Here is a 17,386-nt window from a genome sequence, read left to right on the forward strand (position 1 = left end):
CAAGTTTTTCGCTGTCACAAATCATTTTTGGAGAACCGAGAACATGTTGAACATGAATCTCGCTCAGGGAGGCCTAAAACTTCAAAAACTGACGAAAATGACGAACGTGTGCGTGCTGTTGTGTGCTCAGACCGATGTTTAATAATACCAACCAAGTGTTTTACAAAGATGCTCTTCAAAGACTCAGAAAGAGAGTGAATTAAGGGAGACCGGACATTGCAAATAAGCACGTTAAGTGTACTCGCAATTTCGAATATGAACAACCACAGCTCTAGAATCGAATTACGACAATGCAAATGTATGCCGAACCTGGATTTGAAACCGCATTTTCCGCTGATCCCTAGCGACCGCTTTACCATTTGTCTATCCGTGCACGAAGCGCGGCCAGCGAAACTTCAATATGTCGTCATCCATGCGTCTGTAACCTGTGCTCGTATAACCATTATGTATATTCCTGTACTGGCCATACTTGTAAGTCATTTTCCCAGTGTCGGTATATACATGCGATACTGTAGTGTCTGTGATACTTTCAAAGCGATGAAACGTTCCTTTGGACATGCATGCATGCGTGCATCGTATTCAGAAAAACTCAGCACTGCAATATCGTATTGCAATGAAGTGGATGCTGCACCATGACAACACCCCATGCCATATGGTCACACCCACCACGGAATTTTTGACCTCAAAAGGTGCACCTGTCGTTCCACAGACCCCCTGTTCACCTGATCTAAGTCCTTGTGACTCTTTTCTTTTCCCGAAATTGAAAAAGTCTTAAAAGGACATCATTTTGGGACCCTGGAGAAACTTCGAAAGACTGTGACCGATATGTTAAAGGCCTACGAGTTGAAGCCTTTCAGCGCTTCTTCCAAGACTAGGACCAACGACTACGCTGGTGCACAGCTGCTAAAGGGAACTGATATTTTCTCAGGCTGCTCGCATTTTACACTACTGGCCATTAAAATTGCTACACCAAGAAGAAATGCAGATGATAAACTGGTATTCAATGGACAAATATATTATACCAGAACTGACATGTGATTACATTTTCACACAATTTGGATGCATAGATCCTGAGAAATCACTACCCAGAACAACCACCTCTGGCCGTCATAACGACCGTGATAAGCCTGGGCATTGAGTCAAACAGAGCTTGGATGGCATGTACAGGTACAGCTGCCCATGCAGCTTCAACACGATACCACAGTTCATCAAGAGTAGTGACTGGCGTATTGTGACGAGCCAGTTGCTCAGCCACCATTGAACAGAAGTTTTCAATTGGTGAGAGATATGGAGAATGAGCTGGCCAGGGCAGCAGTCGAACATTTTCTGTATCCACAAAGGCCTGTACAGGACCTGCAACATGCGGTCGTGCATTATCCTGCTGAAATGTATAGTTTCGCAGGGATCGAATGAAGGGTAGAGCCACGGGTCGTAACACATCTGAAATGTAACGTCCACTGTTCAGAGTGCCGTCAATGCGAACAAGAGATGACCGAGACGTGTAACCAATGGGCATCACGCCGGGTGATACGCCAGTATGGCGATGCCGAATACACGCTTCCAATGTGCGTTCACCGCGATGTCGCCAACACGGATGCGACCATCATGACGCTGTAAACAGAACCTGGATTCATCCGAAAAAATGACGTTTTACCATTCGTGCACCCAGGTTCGTCGTTGAGTACACCATCGCAGGCGCTCCTGTCTGTGATGCAGCGTCAAGGGTAACCGCAGCCATGGTCTCCGAGCTGATAGTCCATGCTGCTGCAAACGTCGTCGAAGTGTTCCTGCAGATGATTGTTGTCTTGCAAACGTCCCCATCTGTTGACTCATGGATCGAGACGTGGCTGCAAGATCCGTTACAGCCATGCGGATAAGATGCCTGTCATCTCGACTGCTAGAGATACGAGCCGTTGGGATCCAGCACGGCGTTCCGAATTACCTTCCTGAACCCACCGATTGCATATTCTGCTAACAGCCATTGGATCTCGACCAACGCGAGCAGCAATGTCGCGATACACCAAACCGCAATCGCGACAGGCTACAATCCGACCTTTATCAAAGTCAGAAACGTGATGGTACGCGTTTTCCCTCCTTACATGAGGCATCACAACAACGTTTCATCAGGCAACGCCGGTCAACTGCTGTTTGTGTATGTGAAATCGGTTGGAAACTTTCCTCATGTCAGCACGTTGTAGGTGTCGTCACCGGCGCCAACCTTGTATGAATGCTCTAAAAAGCTAATCATTTGCATATCGCAGCATCTTCTTCCTGTCGGTTAAATTTCGCGTCTGTAGCACGTCGTCTTGGTGGTGTAACAATTTTAGTGGCCAGTAGTGTATGTATCGGATACTCCACTACGTGATGAAAGATGTTCTACTGACTACTTTGCCTGCAGCCGTTACAACTGTAGCATCTACAGTTGTAACCACTGCTATTAACACTCATTAAGTTTTAACTTAAGTAAGGAGTGTGACTAGACTTACTAACATGACAGGTCCAACGTTGTTCGTGCCCGTGTTTCGTCATACCGAAAGTTATTTTCCACTCTCGTCAGGCTCGTCTATTCTAATCTGGTGACGACGCGTAGCGTGCTGGGGCCAAAGCTTGCCAAACAGAGGTGTCCACGGGCAGGATGTACGCGCTCGGCCGCTGTGTGCTGAAAGCAGTGCCTTGTAGCACGCCACCCGCACCTCACTGCAAATTGCGGCGACTCCGGCTCGCACCGTACGTCGCACGCCTCGCGAGCCGCACCTGCAGCTAAACAGCGCGAATTAACCGGCGCCACCTGTCGCCACGGCGACGCGGTATTTTAATTTGGTCGCCGGCGCGCCATGAATTGCAGCGGAGCCGGGGAGGGCAGAGTGCCGTGTTTCCGGCGAAATATATGGCCGCCTCCCGCGCCGGCCGTCATCACCTCCTCGCAGCTCCGCATCTCCACCAGAGCTGCTGGCACTAGTCTGCTAAAATGTTCAGTGCTCTAACTGCGTCTGTCCGTGAAGAACCATGCGTCATCAAAACCTAGTACCTGCTATTATGTTGCCTTACATATCGTAATTAATTTACGGCTTGCTTGTTAAGCAAGCGTGAGCCGTGTGATGGCAGCATACTCATGAGCAATTAGAGACACCTAAGTACATTGCTCGGCATTAAATAATCAGAATGGTTTTGTGAACCTGATTTCGTAGTAATTAGGAACATGCAAAATTTTTGTCTACGTAAAATCCGCTCGGAAGAGCAAAATTAGCTTTGGGTTATTTCAATTCGCCTAAGTAAACTATCAAAGTTCTTTTCATATAACTGACAGGCACTGCTGTAGCAGGGAAGAGAAGGCATGATAACCTGAACTTGCATTATTTTTCAGGAAGAATGTGTGTGTGTGTGTGTGTGTGTGTGTGTGTGTGTGTGGTTTAATGTCGTAGCTCCAATGGGAGCGGAGATAGGATAAAAACATGTTTTCCTCAGCCCCTACATGACACTCGTATTGGATAGGAACAGTATTGGCCTGCCAGATCAAATGGCTTTTCAGACCAGCCTACGTGTCAGGGACAAGAAAAGATTTTTTTTTCTGGGCGCCGACATTTGACTGCCCTGCATGCAAAGTTGTTGTGTTGGTGTAGTATCAGTCTGATTTATCAATCTGCTTTTTAAGGCAACCTGTACTTCACGGGCAAGTAAATGATTTTCAATTGACAGATGCGTAATGGGTGAAGTATGTGCCTGCTTTGTTGAAATATATTGCCAGGGCTACACAAGCTGATAATCATGGCTGAGGACAGATTGAAATCGATAGAGGAGGGGATAGAGAGAATGAGAGGGAGAAAGAAATGGGAGGAGGGAGATGTGCATGGGTGGGTTTGGCCGAAGGTGTAGAGTGTTAGTGAACTGGTGAAAAACAAGGAGAGGCAGAAGTGACACGATGGAGGTGGAAGGAACATATGAGTAGGGGTGAGAGGATAAGGTAGACAGACAGAAAGAATCGGTACTTCTCTGAATATTTACTATGTTTTCCATTTTCATTAACAGGGAGACAGTACTCTGTAAACATCCTGTATCCTGAATATGGTGAGTGTCTAGAAATGACTTGAGTCACTGAATATCTATCACTATTGTTGTATAATGTAAAATACATTTCATTCATTATTATGACATTACCCATATCTGTATTATTAATTTTTGTTGCTGCAGACAGAGAATATTAATAAATCTAACTCAAATACATTAGTTATTCGTCTGCTTCTGCTGATATCAATGCGAAAACACTACCGACTTCTTCTGAGAAAATTTTACGAACAATGAAATAAAAAACTAATTTTTAAATACAGCATAATGATTAAATTTTTTTGCAAAAAATTTAGTTATAAGGGAAAAATGGCAGTTGTTAGCTTTTCCTTTGTCAATAGGTGAATTCCATAAAATAATTGACAAATTATTCAATATTTCATAGGTAAATAAGACATAAATACAAGCAAAGCTTTAAAACCTTTTAGTGGTTATGTTGAAGTAGTCACAATACAAATGATCTTCTAGTAACGGTCTGCCATAGTGGATTATATTCCTCATTTAAATGAGCGCGAATGTCCATCTTCATTACAAGCTCACTGTCAATCTCATATTAAATTAAATTGGTTCTATCCATACTGGTTTTCAACTTGGGTTTTTCTTGAACCATTGTAGCTGGGACGCTTTAAGTTGGGTTGTTTTAAGAGTATTCTACTCGAATATCTCTTTTACCATTCAAGGTATTAAACAAGTTTCCTACTAAGAGACATTTTTAACTTTTCCCCTCTTTTGCTTTAAATTCGTCCATTACCATCATCCCTTACTCTATCCCAAACTATACTTAGTGTCCCTTTTTTCCTGACCAGCCCAAATAACTCTTTGTCCAGAAGCAAAATATAAAACACGTATCAAGCCAAAATTTGTTTGCTACTAAGGAGAGATTGGCTTTGTTGTGACCTTGTCCGTAATGATCATACGAAAGTGCACATAACCGTTATCAGAAACGTAACAAAAAACTGACTTCGACTCTCCTGGACTAACATACAGCGCAAGGTAACATAACTTGTCCACTTGCTGGAGTGACAGTACACAAACGCAAACACAAGGAAAATGCATAATGATCCTTCAGTCAACCATCTTCACTTAAACACGTAGACCAAATAAGAGATGGTAGACATGCTACACATTTATAGAGAATGCAACTTAGCAGAACAATAATTGCAGTAATGTTTTCTTATTTACAATACAGGTGCATGTAGTGCTAAACTCTAGTACATTTAAACGATACATATGCACAGTAAAGGCAGTACTTGATTAAAAACTGGATCACCATTACATTACTTTTACTGTGATTGAGGTGGCGCAGAGTCACTCATCACTCCGTCTACAGGCCACAAGTGGCCCATCGGGACCATCCGACCGCCGTGTCATCCTCAGAGGAGGATGGGGATAGGAGGGGCGTGGCGTCAGCACACCGCTCTGCCGGTCGTTATGATGGTATTCTTGACCAAAGTCGCTTCTATTCGGTCGAGTAGCTCCTCAATTGGCATCACGAGGCTGAGTGCACCCCGAAAAATGGCAACAGCGCATGGCGGCCCGGATGGTCACTCATCCAAGTGCCGACCAGGCCCGACAGCGCTTAACTTCGGTGATCTCACGGGAACCGGTGTATCTACTGCGGCAAGGCCGTTGCCTGGCGCAGAGTCACTCAGTCAGAGAAATTCTACAGGGAGCGATATCCCCATCATCACGACGAAGCTTGAGGAAACCGGAAGTTTCAACCCAAGGCTGCGCAATCGTCTCAGAACTCACACAGAAAAAGACACCGAAGTTACCGTTGTCGCTTCTGTTGTATGGAATCGACACATGAACGCGCGGCATCTTAAACAGGAGACTGACATTGCGAAAACCAGTATACATAGCATTCTAAACGTCACCAGTTCTACATCTACGTCTACATCTACATAGATACTCCGCAAGCGACCGCACGGTGCGTAGCGGAAAGTACCCTTTTCCGCTGCTAGTCAGTTCCTTTCCTCTTCCACTCGTAAGTAGAGTGAGGGAAATACGACTATCTATATGCCTCCGTAAGAGCCCTAATTTCTCGTATCCCATCATCGCGGTCCTTACGCGCAATGTATGTTGGTGGTAGCAGAATCGTGTGGCAGTCAGCTTCAATTTTCTCAATAGCGTTTCCCGAAAAGAACGTCGCCTTCCCTCCAGGGATTTCCATTCGAGTTCCCGAAACATTTCCTTAACAATTAGTTGTCGTTCAGACCTGCCGCTAACAAATCTAGCAGCCCGTTTCTGAATTGCTTCGATGTCTTCCTTCAGTCCGGCCTGGTACGGATCCCAAACACTCGAGCAGTACTCAAACATAGATCGCACCAGCGTTCTATATGCGGTCTCCATTACAGGTGATCCACTCTTCCATAAAATTCTGCCAATTAACCGAAGTTGACCATTTGCCTATCCTACCACAGTTCTCACGTGCTCATCCCACTTCATATTGCTTTACACCATTACTCCCAGATAGTCAAAAAACTTGACTGTGTCAAGCAGGACACTAGTAATACTGTATCCGAGCATTACGGGTTTGTTCTTCCTACTCATGAGCATTAACTTAAATTTTTCCACATTTAGAGCTAGATGCCGTTCATCACACCAGCTATAAATTTTGTCTAAGTCGTCTTGTATGTTCCTACAGTCACACAACTTTGACACCTTACCGTACACCACAACATCATCAGCAAACAATTGCAGATTGCTGCCCACCCTGTCCCCTAAATCACTGATATATACAGAGACCAACAACGGTCCTATCGCATTTCCCTGGCACACTCCTGATGATACCCTGTCTCTGATGAACACTCGCCTTCCTAACCGAGTACAGTTAAGCAGCAATTTAGCGGAAAGAGTTCCAAATCGTGTACATTTCTGTCGATGGACACAGCATCAAATCCCCGCCAAACACGATTTCTTCTCTGATGTTACGTTTGTTTGCTGCAACCCCATCAAATGGGCGGGTTACGTTATACCGGGCAGCTACATTGTGATCCAGTATAGACGAGTCACTCCGGTGTTCTGTTTTTAATAACGCCATGTTTATGGGATTTATACACTGTCATATGGTTTTGAATAGGCATCGAGGGGAAAAAGCGGATAACCGTATAAAAAATATAGGGTATTACTTAAATATGACGTTCTGCTGTTCATGTCTTCATAAAGCACAAAGAACAAGAAAAGCAGTCACTCTAGTAGCTGAACAACATTTGTTAAATTAAGTTACGTATTCCGTCCCAAGCTAACAAGAAGAGGACACCTACTGGTCATCGCCAAATTCGTACAAATTCATGGTACATAAAGAGTGTGGTTCCCCCTCCCCCCTCCCCTCCCCCCCCCCCCGCCCCCCTCCCCACGCATGAATCGTGGACCTTGCCGTTGTTGCGGAAGCTTGCGTGTCTCAGTGGTGATACAGATAGCCGTACCGTAGGTGCAACCACAACGGAGGGGTATCTGTTGAGATGCCAGACAAACGTGTGGTTCTCTAAGAGGGGCAGCAGCCTTTTCAGTAGTTGCAGGGGTAACAGTCTGAATGACTGACTGATCTGGCCTTGTAACACTAAACAAAACGGCCTTGCTGTGCTGGTACTGCGAACGGCTGAAAGCAAGGGGAAACTACAGCCTTAATATTTCCCGAGGGCATCCAGCTTTACTGTGTGGTTAAATGATGATGGCTTCCTCTCGGGCAAAATATTCCAGAGGTAAAATAGTCCCCCATTCGAATGCCCGGATGGGGATTACTCAGAGGGCGTCGTTGTCAGAAGAAAGAAAACTGGCGTTCTACGTATCGGAGCGTGAAATGTCAGATCCCTTAATCGGGCAGGTAGATTAGAAAAGTTAAAAACGGAAATGGATAGGTTAAAGTTAGATACAGTGAGAGTTAGTGAAGTTCGGTGGAAGGAGGAACGAGACTTCTGGTCAGGTGACTACAAGGTTATAAATACAAAATCAAATAGGGGTAATCCAGGAGTAGGTTTAGCAATGAATAAAAAAAATAGGAATGCGGGTAAGCTATTACAAACAGCATAGTGAACGCATTATTGTGGCCAAGAGAGATACGAAACCCACGCCTACCACAGTAGTACAAGGTTATATGCCGACTAGCTCCTCAGATGCCGAAGAGTTTGATGAAATGTATGATGAGATAAAAGAAATTATTCAGACAGTGAAGGGAGACGAAAATTTAATAGTCATGGATGACTGAAATTCGGTAATAGGAAAAGGAAGAGAGGGAAACATAGTGGGTGAATATGGAATGGGGGGTGAGGAATGAAAGAGGAAGCCGACTGGTAGAATTTCGCACAGAGCATAAGTTAATCATAGCTAACAATTGGTTCAAGAATCATAAAAGAATGTTGTAGAACAAATGTAAGTATGCGGAGACGTATATCACTAGGGGTAAGATAGATACTGTCTACAGGAAAATTAAAGAGACCTTTGGAGGAAAGAGAACCACTTGCATGAATATCAAGAGCTCAGATGGAAACCCAGTTCTAAGCAAAGAAGAGAAAGCAGAAAGGTGGAAGGAGTATATAGACGGTCTATACAGGGGCGATGTACTTGAGGCCAATATTATGGAAATGGAAGACGACGTAGGTAAAGATGAAATGGGAGATATGATACTGTGTGAAGAGTTTGACAGAGCACTGAAAGACCTTAATCAAAACATGGCCCCTGGTTTAGACAATATTCCATTAGAACTACTGATAGCCTTGGGAGAGCCAGCCCTGACAAAACTCTACCATCTGCTGATCAAGATGTATGAGACAGGCGAAAAACCCTCAGACTTGAAAAAGAATATAATACTTCCAATCCCAAAGAAAGCAGGTGTTGACAGATGTGAAAATTACCGAACTATCAGTTTAATAAGCCACGGCTGCAAAATACTAACACGAATTCTTTACGGACGAATAAAAAAACTGGTAGAAGCCGACCTCGGGGGTGATCAGTTTGGATTTCAAGGAAATGTTGGAACACGTCAGGCAATACGACCCTACGACTTATCTTAGAAAATAGATTAAGGAAAGGCAAACGTACGTTTCCAGCATTTGTAGAGTTAGAGACAATGTTGACTGGAATTCTCTCTTCCAAATTCTGAAGGTCGTAAGGGTTAAATACAGGGAGCGAAAGGCTACTACAATTTGTACAGAAACCAGATGGCAGTTATAAGAGTCGAGGGCCATGAAAGGGAAGCAGTGGTTGGGAATGGAGTAAGACAGGGTTGTAGCCTATCCCCGATGTTATTTAATCTGTATACTGAACAAGCAGTAAAGGAAACAAAAGAAAAGTTCGGAGTAGGAATTAAAATCCATGGAGAAGAAATACAAACTTTGAGGTTCGCTGATGACAGTGTAATACTGTACGAGACAGCAAAGGACCTGGAGGATCATCAGAACAGAATGGATAATGTCTAGAAAGGAGGATATAAGATGAACATCAACAAAAGCAAAACGATGATAACGGAATGTAGTCGAATTAAATCGGGTCATGCTGAGGATATTAGATTAGGAAATGAGACGCTTAAAGTAGTAAGTGAGTTTTGCTATTTGGGGAGCAAAATAACTGATGGTGGTCGAAGTAGAGAGGATATAAAACGTAGACTGGCAATGGCAAGGAAAGCGTTTCTGAAGAAGAGAAATTTGTTAACATCAAGTATAGATTTCAGTGTCAGGAAGTCATTTCTGAAAGTATTTGTATGGAGTGTAGCCATGTATGGAAGTGAAAAGTGGACGATAAATAGTTTAGACAAAAAGAGAATAGACCTTTTGAAATGTGGTGCTACAGAAGAATGCTGAATATTAGATGGGTAGATCACATAACTAATGAGGAGGTATTGAATAGAACTGGGGAGAAGAGAAATTCACAACCTCACTAAAAGAAGGGATCGGTTGGTAGGACATATTCTGGTGATCACCAATTTAGTATTGGAGGGCAGCGCGGAGGGTAAAAATCGTAGAGGGAGACCAAGAGATGAATACACTAAACAGATTCAGAAGGCTGTAGGTTGCTGTTGGTACTGGGAGATGAAGAAGCTTGCAAAGGATAGAGTAGCATGGAGAGCTGCATCAAACCAGTCTCCGGACTGAAGACCACAACAACAACGTAGAGTGTGGTGAGACAAAGTGCCCCAAGTGGAAGCTCCAAATGGACAAGCGTTTAGGAAATTAATAAAATTTGATACGGATCTATCACCATGTGTACCTAATCAATTACCCTTTGACAGTGTGTTTAGGAAGCGGTGTTTGGCTTGACGTCTGCCGGCACACTAGCTCAGCGTGTTCGGTCAAAAGGTCAGCTGCCCACTATAATAAAAAAACTGCGTGTCTGGATCAACGACGAACTTCGGCGGATGTAATGGGACGTCCACACCGAACAAATGAAACGAACGATAAAGAACAAAATAAAATTAAAAAAAAAGGAAAGCTGTAAGAGATCGGATTTCGTATTGAAAAGGTCGCAAATATTTTTGTCCTACTTGGCTATGCGTACACTACTGACTTCACAAATAACAACAACATCAAATAGCTTATTTTATTAATGTATATATAAGCACAAGAAGTATAGGCATAGGCTCTTACCGCTAGGATCAAACACCGCTTCCTAAACACACTGTCACGGGGACAATTGATACGGTGCACATGGTGATACACTCCTGGAAATGGAAAAAAGAACACATTGACACCGGTGTGTCAGACCCACCATACTTGCTCCGGACACTGCGAGAGGGCTGTACAAGCAATGATCACACGCACGGCACAGCGGACACACCAGGAACCGCGGTGTTGGCCGTCGAATGGCGCTAGCTGCGCAGCATTTGTGCACCGCCGCCGTCAGTGTCAGCCAGTTTGCCGTGACATACGGAGCTCCATCGCAGTCTTTAACACTGGTAGCATGCCGCGACAGCGTGGACGTGAACCGTATGTGCAGTTGACGGACTTTGAGCGAGGGCGTATAGTGGGCATGTGGGAGGCCGGGTGGACGTGCCACCGAATTGCTCAACACGTGGGGCGTGAGGTCTCCACAGTACATCGATGTTGTCGCCAGTGGTCGGCGGAAGGTGCACGTGCCCGTCGACCTGGGACCGGACCGCAGCGACGCACGGATGCACGCCAAGACCGTAGGATCCTACGCAGTGCCATAGGGGACTGCACCGCCACTTCCCAGCAAATTAGGGACACTGTTGCTCCTGGGGTATCGGCGAGGACCATTCGCAACCGTCTCCATGAAGCTGGGCTACTGTCCCGCACACCGTTAGGCCGTCTTCCGCTCACGCCCCAACATCGTGCAGCCCGCCTCCAGTGGTGTCGCGACAGGCGTGAATGGAGGGACGAATGGAGACGTGTCGTCTTCAGCGATGAGAGTCGCTTCTGCCTTGGTGCCAATGATGGTCGTATGCGTGTTTGGCGCCGTGCAGGTGAGCGCCACAATCAGGACTGCATACGACCGAGGCACACAGGGCCAACACCCGGCATCATGGTGTGGGGAGCGATCTCCTACACTGGCCGTACACCACTGGTGATCGTCGAGGGGACACTGAATAGTGCACGGTACATCCAAACCGTCATCGAACCCATCGTTCTACAATTCCTAGACCGGCAAGGGAACTTGCTGTTCCAACATGACAATGCACGTCCGCATGTATCCCGTGCCACCCAACGTGCTCTAGAAGGTGTAAGTCAACTACGCTGGCCAGCAAGATCTCCGGATCTGTCCCCCATTGAGCATGTTTGGGACTGGATGAAGCGTCGTCTCACGCGGTCTGCACGTCCAGCACGAACGCTGGTCCAACTGAGGCGCCAGGTGGAAATAGCATGGCAAGCCGTTCCACAGGACTACATCCAGCATCTCTACGATCGTCTCCATGGGAGAATAGCAGCCTGCATTGCTGCAAAAGGTGGATATACACTGTACTAGTGCCGACATTGTGCATGCTCTGTTGCCTGTGTCTATGTGCCTGTGGTTCTGTCAGTGTGATCATGTGATGTATCTGACCCCAGGAATGTGTCAATAAAGTTTCTCCTTCCTGGGACAATGAATTCACGGTGTTCTTATTTCAATTTCCAGGAGTGTAGATCCGTATCAAAATTCCTTTTATCTCATTAACGCTTTGCCATCTGGAGTTTCTACTTGGGGCACTTTCTTGTCTCACTACGCCCTACATGCACCATGCATTTGGACGTATTCGGCGATGACGAGTAGGCATTCTCTCCTTGTAGGACCACTGCGCAATCAGAGTGTACGTATTCGGAGTTCCCTGTAGACAAAGTTCTCTTTCGATACAGATAACAGGTGCATCCCATTGTGAGAATGAAGTGACGACCACTGGAAACGTACTCCAAGTACGGAGGTTAGAGCGGGTCTTGTGGGCAAAACGTCTAAACTGCACACAGATTCACCGTGAAGTTCTGGCGCTGTATGTACCAAATGAAATGTCGAGTAAAGCCGTAGTGAAATGGTAGCAACCAGTGCTCCATACAGGTGAGTAATGATGGGGAACGAAGGCCGTCGACATCGACCACAGGCGACGATATCCATGCACTCGTTAACCTGAAAGAACATATGGGGGAAGGGGGGGGGAGGGGAAGAGGTTTTGCTACGATGATGGAGTTCACACAAAGGTTCTCGAATATCTCCGCGCCCAAGGAGCTGATATCTATCATTGAGGGAATGAACGACTGTTCGAACGTTCCGACTACGTTGCAAAATAGTGTCACATATCTGAGTCACTCTGAAGTGCAGTGCGGTTAGTAGTTACTAGGCCTACCGTAACTTACATCAGTTAGTTAGTTACACATTACGTTGATCATTTGTACCGTTCTTTTATCGAAATGATACGGATTCAGTCAGTTTACAGGATGTGTATATAAGTTCACTGTTAATATTAACATGTTATTTTATTGTTTGCTTGTCCTACCCGTACAGCTACACTTAAAAATTAAGTTACCAGCTTTTAAATAGAAATTCGTCCATGTAATAGATGAAGTTGACTAGGAGAAATGATTTTAGGTTAAATTTAAAATTTACTTTTCTATATGTCAGACTTTTACGTTATTGCATAATGAGTCAAAGATTTTTGTTGCTGAATATTAAATTACTTTCTGAGCGACTAACAGCTTTAATAGGTAATGAAGATCATTTTTCCCTTCGTTGCTGTAGGTACGATTACGATGGACTAGTTATGACGAATCTCATAAGCAAATACATGTATTGCAACGTCGTAGTTAAAATGCCTAGCTCCTTAAAGTGGTAATTACCTGACATCTGTGGGTAAACTTCACACGTTATTCTTACTGCTCACTTTTGTGTAATCAATATTTTCTTTGTAAGTGATGAATTACCCCAGAAAATTATTCCATAAGACATTATTGAGTGGAAATACGCAAAATATCTGAGGACATTGATTCATTTGCTTCCAAGACTATCAATTATACTAAGAGCCAAAGTACCTGAACTTAATTGTTTAAGAAGCTCAGTAACATGCTGCTTCCAGTGCAGGTTTTTATCAACATGAACTTCCAAAAATCTGAAACATTCTACCCTATTTACTGACTCCTGCTCATGCGCTACATCAATTCTTGGCATGACTATATGCGTTGTACGGAACTGCATGTAGTGTGGTTTGTCAAAATTTTGGGAGAGTCCGCTTACCGAAAAACGCTTAATAATTCTTTGTAAGACCTTTGCAACTTTTTCTGTTGCTTTCTCTCGAATGTTGTTTACTGTAACACTAGTATCGTACTAATTCTGCTTGTTGAATGTTGAGTCGAAGATCATCCAGATGGACAAAGAATAAGAGTGGACCCGACATTGAACCCTTTTGGACTTCCTTTGTGATTTTTGTCCCGTCACTAAAATTCTCTACCCTTCCAACGTTGTTTGAATCATTCAGGACAACTTCTAGTATTCTGTTTGTTAAGAATGAGTCAGACCAACAGTGTGTAAAGCAATCAGTTCCATAAAATATAAGTTTTTGTGAGAGAGTGACGTAACCAACAGGACCCGACACGTCGAAAAGGTTACAAAAAATACCAACTGGTGACATTTAGTTGAATAAGGCTTGTAGTATTTCATGAGTGAATGTATAAATAGAAGTCTCAGTCGAACAGCCCTTCTGGAATCCGAACTGTGATGTGCTAAGTAAATTGTTTCTCCTTAAGTGCGAGACTATTCTTGAGTATTTTACTTTTCGAATATTTTGGAACTAAATTATGTATGGTCTAGCAGGTAGAGCACTAGCACTCCGGCTCCGGAGGTCACATCCTCAATCCCGGAGAGGGGTGGGGACTTTTTCCTCGTTCCAGTCACTCCAGGAGGGTTCCAGCCCCACTCAGCCAACTATCAAGTGAGCGCTCGAGTAAAAGGCGGCTGGAGGGACAGGCCCGCCAACCTCCCCCTACTAGTTCCGGGCTGTAATCTACCTTCAGTCAGGTCATTGGCGCGGCCACAGCTTGTGCCGCGAACATTACTTTTTGATTCTGCACAGAAAGCTTTTTGGGATCGTCGAGATAAGTGGGGTACCGTCTACGTTGCAACTACTTTTCCCTTCTGTGAGCAGCTTAAGATCATTCGCACAGGTTCTTACGCCACAACCAACACCAGATACGGTCCTTGCCTATGCCGTGGACGTGTACTGCTGGGTGTGTGTGACGGCCTCGTCTCTTGTTGCAGGAGGGCAACTCTTCCGAGAGCGTGGTGATGCTGAGGGACGCGCAGCTGGAGACGACCGGCCGCTACCGCTGCGAGGTCTCCGCTGAGGCGCCCTCCTTCCAGACCGTGTCAGACCACGGCGATATGCTCGTCGTCGGTACGTAACGCTCTGCACTCCAACGCCGCACCCGCAGCTTCCGTCTACACTACACGGCGACAATGACAGCTCTATTGCAGAATTCGCATGTACGCAGATCTGGGTCTCATAGCCCTCAAGAAGTACTGGCTGTAGTTTCAATATGAGTCAATGACTCACGTCCAGATGTAACGTTACTGTTTTGTACATAGTTCCGACTAGTCAGCGCATACACAACTTTCCCACAAGAGCGCGCCCCACTAAGCACAACAGCGCAGGCGCAGCGATCCTCTGTCTCCGCACTGCGAGATGGCGCTGCCATAGAGACGGACCAAATTCTGCTGCCGCCGATCCGCGTACTAACATGTAACGCAGCCAATGAGATTGCCGCTAACGTAGAACCTTTTCTCCTCGCGGATCACACTCGTGCAGTGATACATGAACGCACGAGGTATTGTAACGAGTGTACAGACATCCGATTAGTCAATCTGCATTTGTCTGCACCAGTATGTACCAGTCTGCATTTGTCTGTACCAGTCTGCACGAGTTCTACATTTGTCTGTACCAGTCTATAGTCAAGTTTCAGTCTGCGCCTAATAAGATTACCATATTCATTTACATAGCCATGAAGATAAATGTATAGACACTTTTGTCAAGTATCAGAGATATATGTGAGAATAAGATTAACGTACCAATACCAAAGGAACTTCAGATTGTCAATTGCAAATAACATCCAGAACCAAGTTAAGTAATTTTTATGCTTGTTATTATTTTAATAAATGTGTGTGAAAATTAATCAAGTTCTGTTTAAAGTTGGTCACCGTCAATCTGCTACTCTAAGCGTGCAAGAGGCATTTCTATCGTCTGACCTAATGGCAGAAGATAAACACGCCACGATAAGACCACGAGACATATTGCCAACACTCGCCTACTTCGATAGAGCGGTAAGTTAAATAATCTGATGATGTGTGTACTGAAGGTCTTACAGACCACACACCACAGTTTCCTACCACTGGATGACTAAAGTCAATTAAATTCTGAGCCCACAGTAACTTAAATGACGCTACAAATTCATTTAATGGATTTGATCGATTATAACAATTAATTTCACTGGCTGCAGACCTTTCCAGGTTACTGGCTTCACATGTACTAAAGGTGCTTTGTAAGTAAATAAGTAAAAACATTAAATCTACGTCTACATTTATACTCCGCAAGCCACCCAACGGCGTGTGGCGGAGGGCACTTTACGTGCCTCTGTCATTACTTCCCTTTCCTGTTCCAGTCGCGTATGGTTCGAGGGAAAAACGACTGCCGGAAATCCTCCGTGCGCGCTCGAATCTCTCTAATTTTACATTCGTGCTCTCCTCGGGAGGTATAAGTAGGGGGAAGTAATATATGCGATACCTCATCCAAAAACGCACCCTCTCGAAAACTGGACAGCAAGCTACACCGCGATGTAGAGCGCCTCTCTTGCAGAGTCTGTCACTTGAGTTTGCTAAACATCTCCGTAACGCTATCACGCTTACCAAATAACCCTGTGACGAAACGCGCTGCTCTTCGTAGGATCTTCTCTATCCCCTCTGTCAACCCGACCTGGTATGGATCCCACACTGATGAGCAATACTCATGTATGGGTCGAACGAGTGTTTTGTAAGTCACCTCCTTTGTTGATGGACTACATTTTCTAAGGACTCTCCCAATGAATCTCAACCTAGCTCCCGCCTTACCAACAATTAATTTTATATGATCATTCCACTTCAAATCGTTCCGCACGCATACTCCCAGATATTTTACAGAAGTTACTGCTACCAGTGTTTGTTCCGCTATCATATAATCATACAAAAAGGATACTTCTTTCTATGTATTCGCAATACATTACATTTGTCTATGTTAAGGGTCAGTTGCAACTCCCTGCACCAAGTGCCTATCCGCTGCAGACCTTCCTGCATTTCGCTGCAATTTTCTAATGCTGCAACTTCTCTGTATCCTACAGCATCATCTACGAAAAGCCGCATGGAACTTCCGACACTATCTACTAGGTCATTTACATATATTGTCAAAAGCAATGGTCCCAAATCAAAGTACGTGGCTTATTAGTAAACGCTGTTCACAGAACAAGAAGAACAGTGCAAGAAAATGCAGAAACTACAAACTAATTACCCTGATGAGCCATACACTAAAGATATTTCTCAAGAACATTCAATATATAATCACAGCCAAGTGTGAAAGGGATATGGGATATTCATAGTTTGTACTTAGACGGGGTCTAGGTACGAGAGAGGCATTGGTCGCGATTCAGGTACCTGTTCAAATGTGCTACGATCAGAGGAAGAATATAATGCTGTACTTCAAAGACTACGAAAAAGCGTTTGAATGAGTGCAACATCACAAACTTTTACAAATTTTGAGAAAACTGAACATAGACGGAAAAGATACTCCTTCTTCAGAAAATCTGTACTGGAAACAAACTGCTGAGATCAGAACTGGCGGTCAGTTGACAGAAGCACAAAAAACCTGTAGAGGAGTTAGACAAGGCTG

General features: G+C 44.7%; 1 protein-coding gene across 1 annotated transcript in view; it reads left to right on the forward strand.

The window, feature by feature from the left end:
- The window catches only part of LOC124802620, a 177,566-nt gene that overhangs the window by 132,354 nt on the left and 27,826 nt on the right, over positions 1-17,386 (forward strand). Inside the window, exon 3 of the mRNA XM_047263509.1 lies at positions 14,734-14,869. Coding sequence (XP_047119465.1) covers positions 14,734-14,869 — 136 coding nt within the window. The remainder of the gene's footprint in view (positions 1-14,733; positions 14,870-17,386) is intronic.

This window comes from Schistocerca piceifrons, chromosome 6 (assembly GCF_021461385.2).
Source record: "Schistocerca piceifrons isolate TAMUIC-IGC-003096 chromosome 6, iqSchPice1.1, whole genome shotgun sequence".
In the NCBI taxonomy this organism is placed as follows: Eukaryota; Metazoa; Arthropoda; class Insecta; order Orthoptera; family Acrididae; genus Schistocerca; species Schistocerca piceifrons.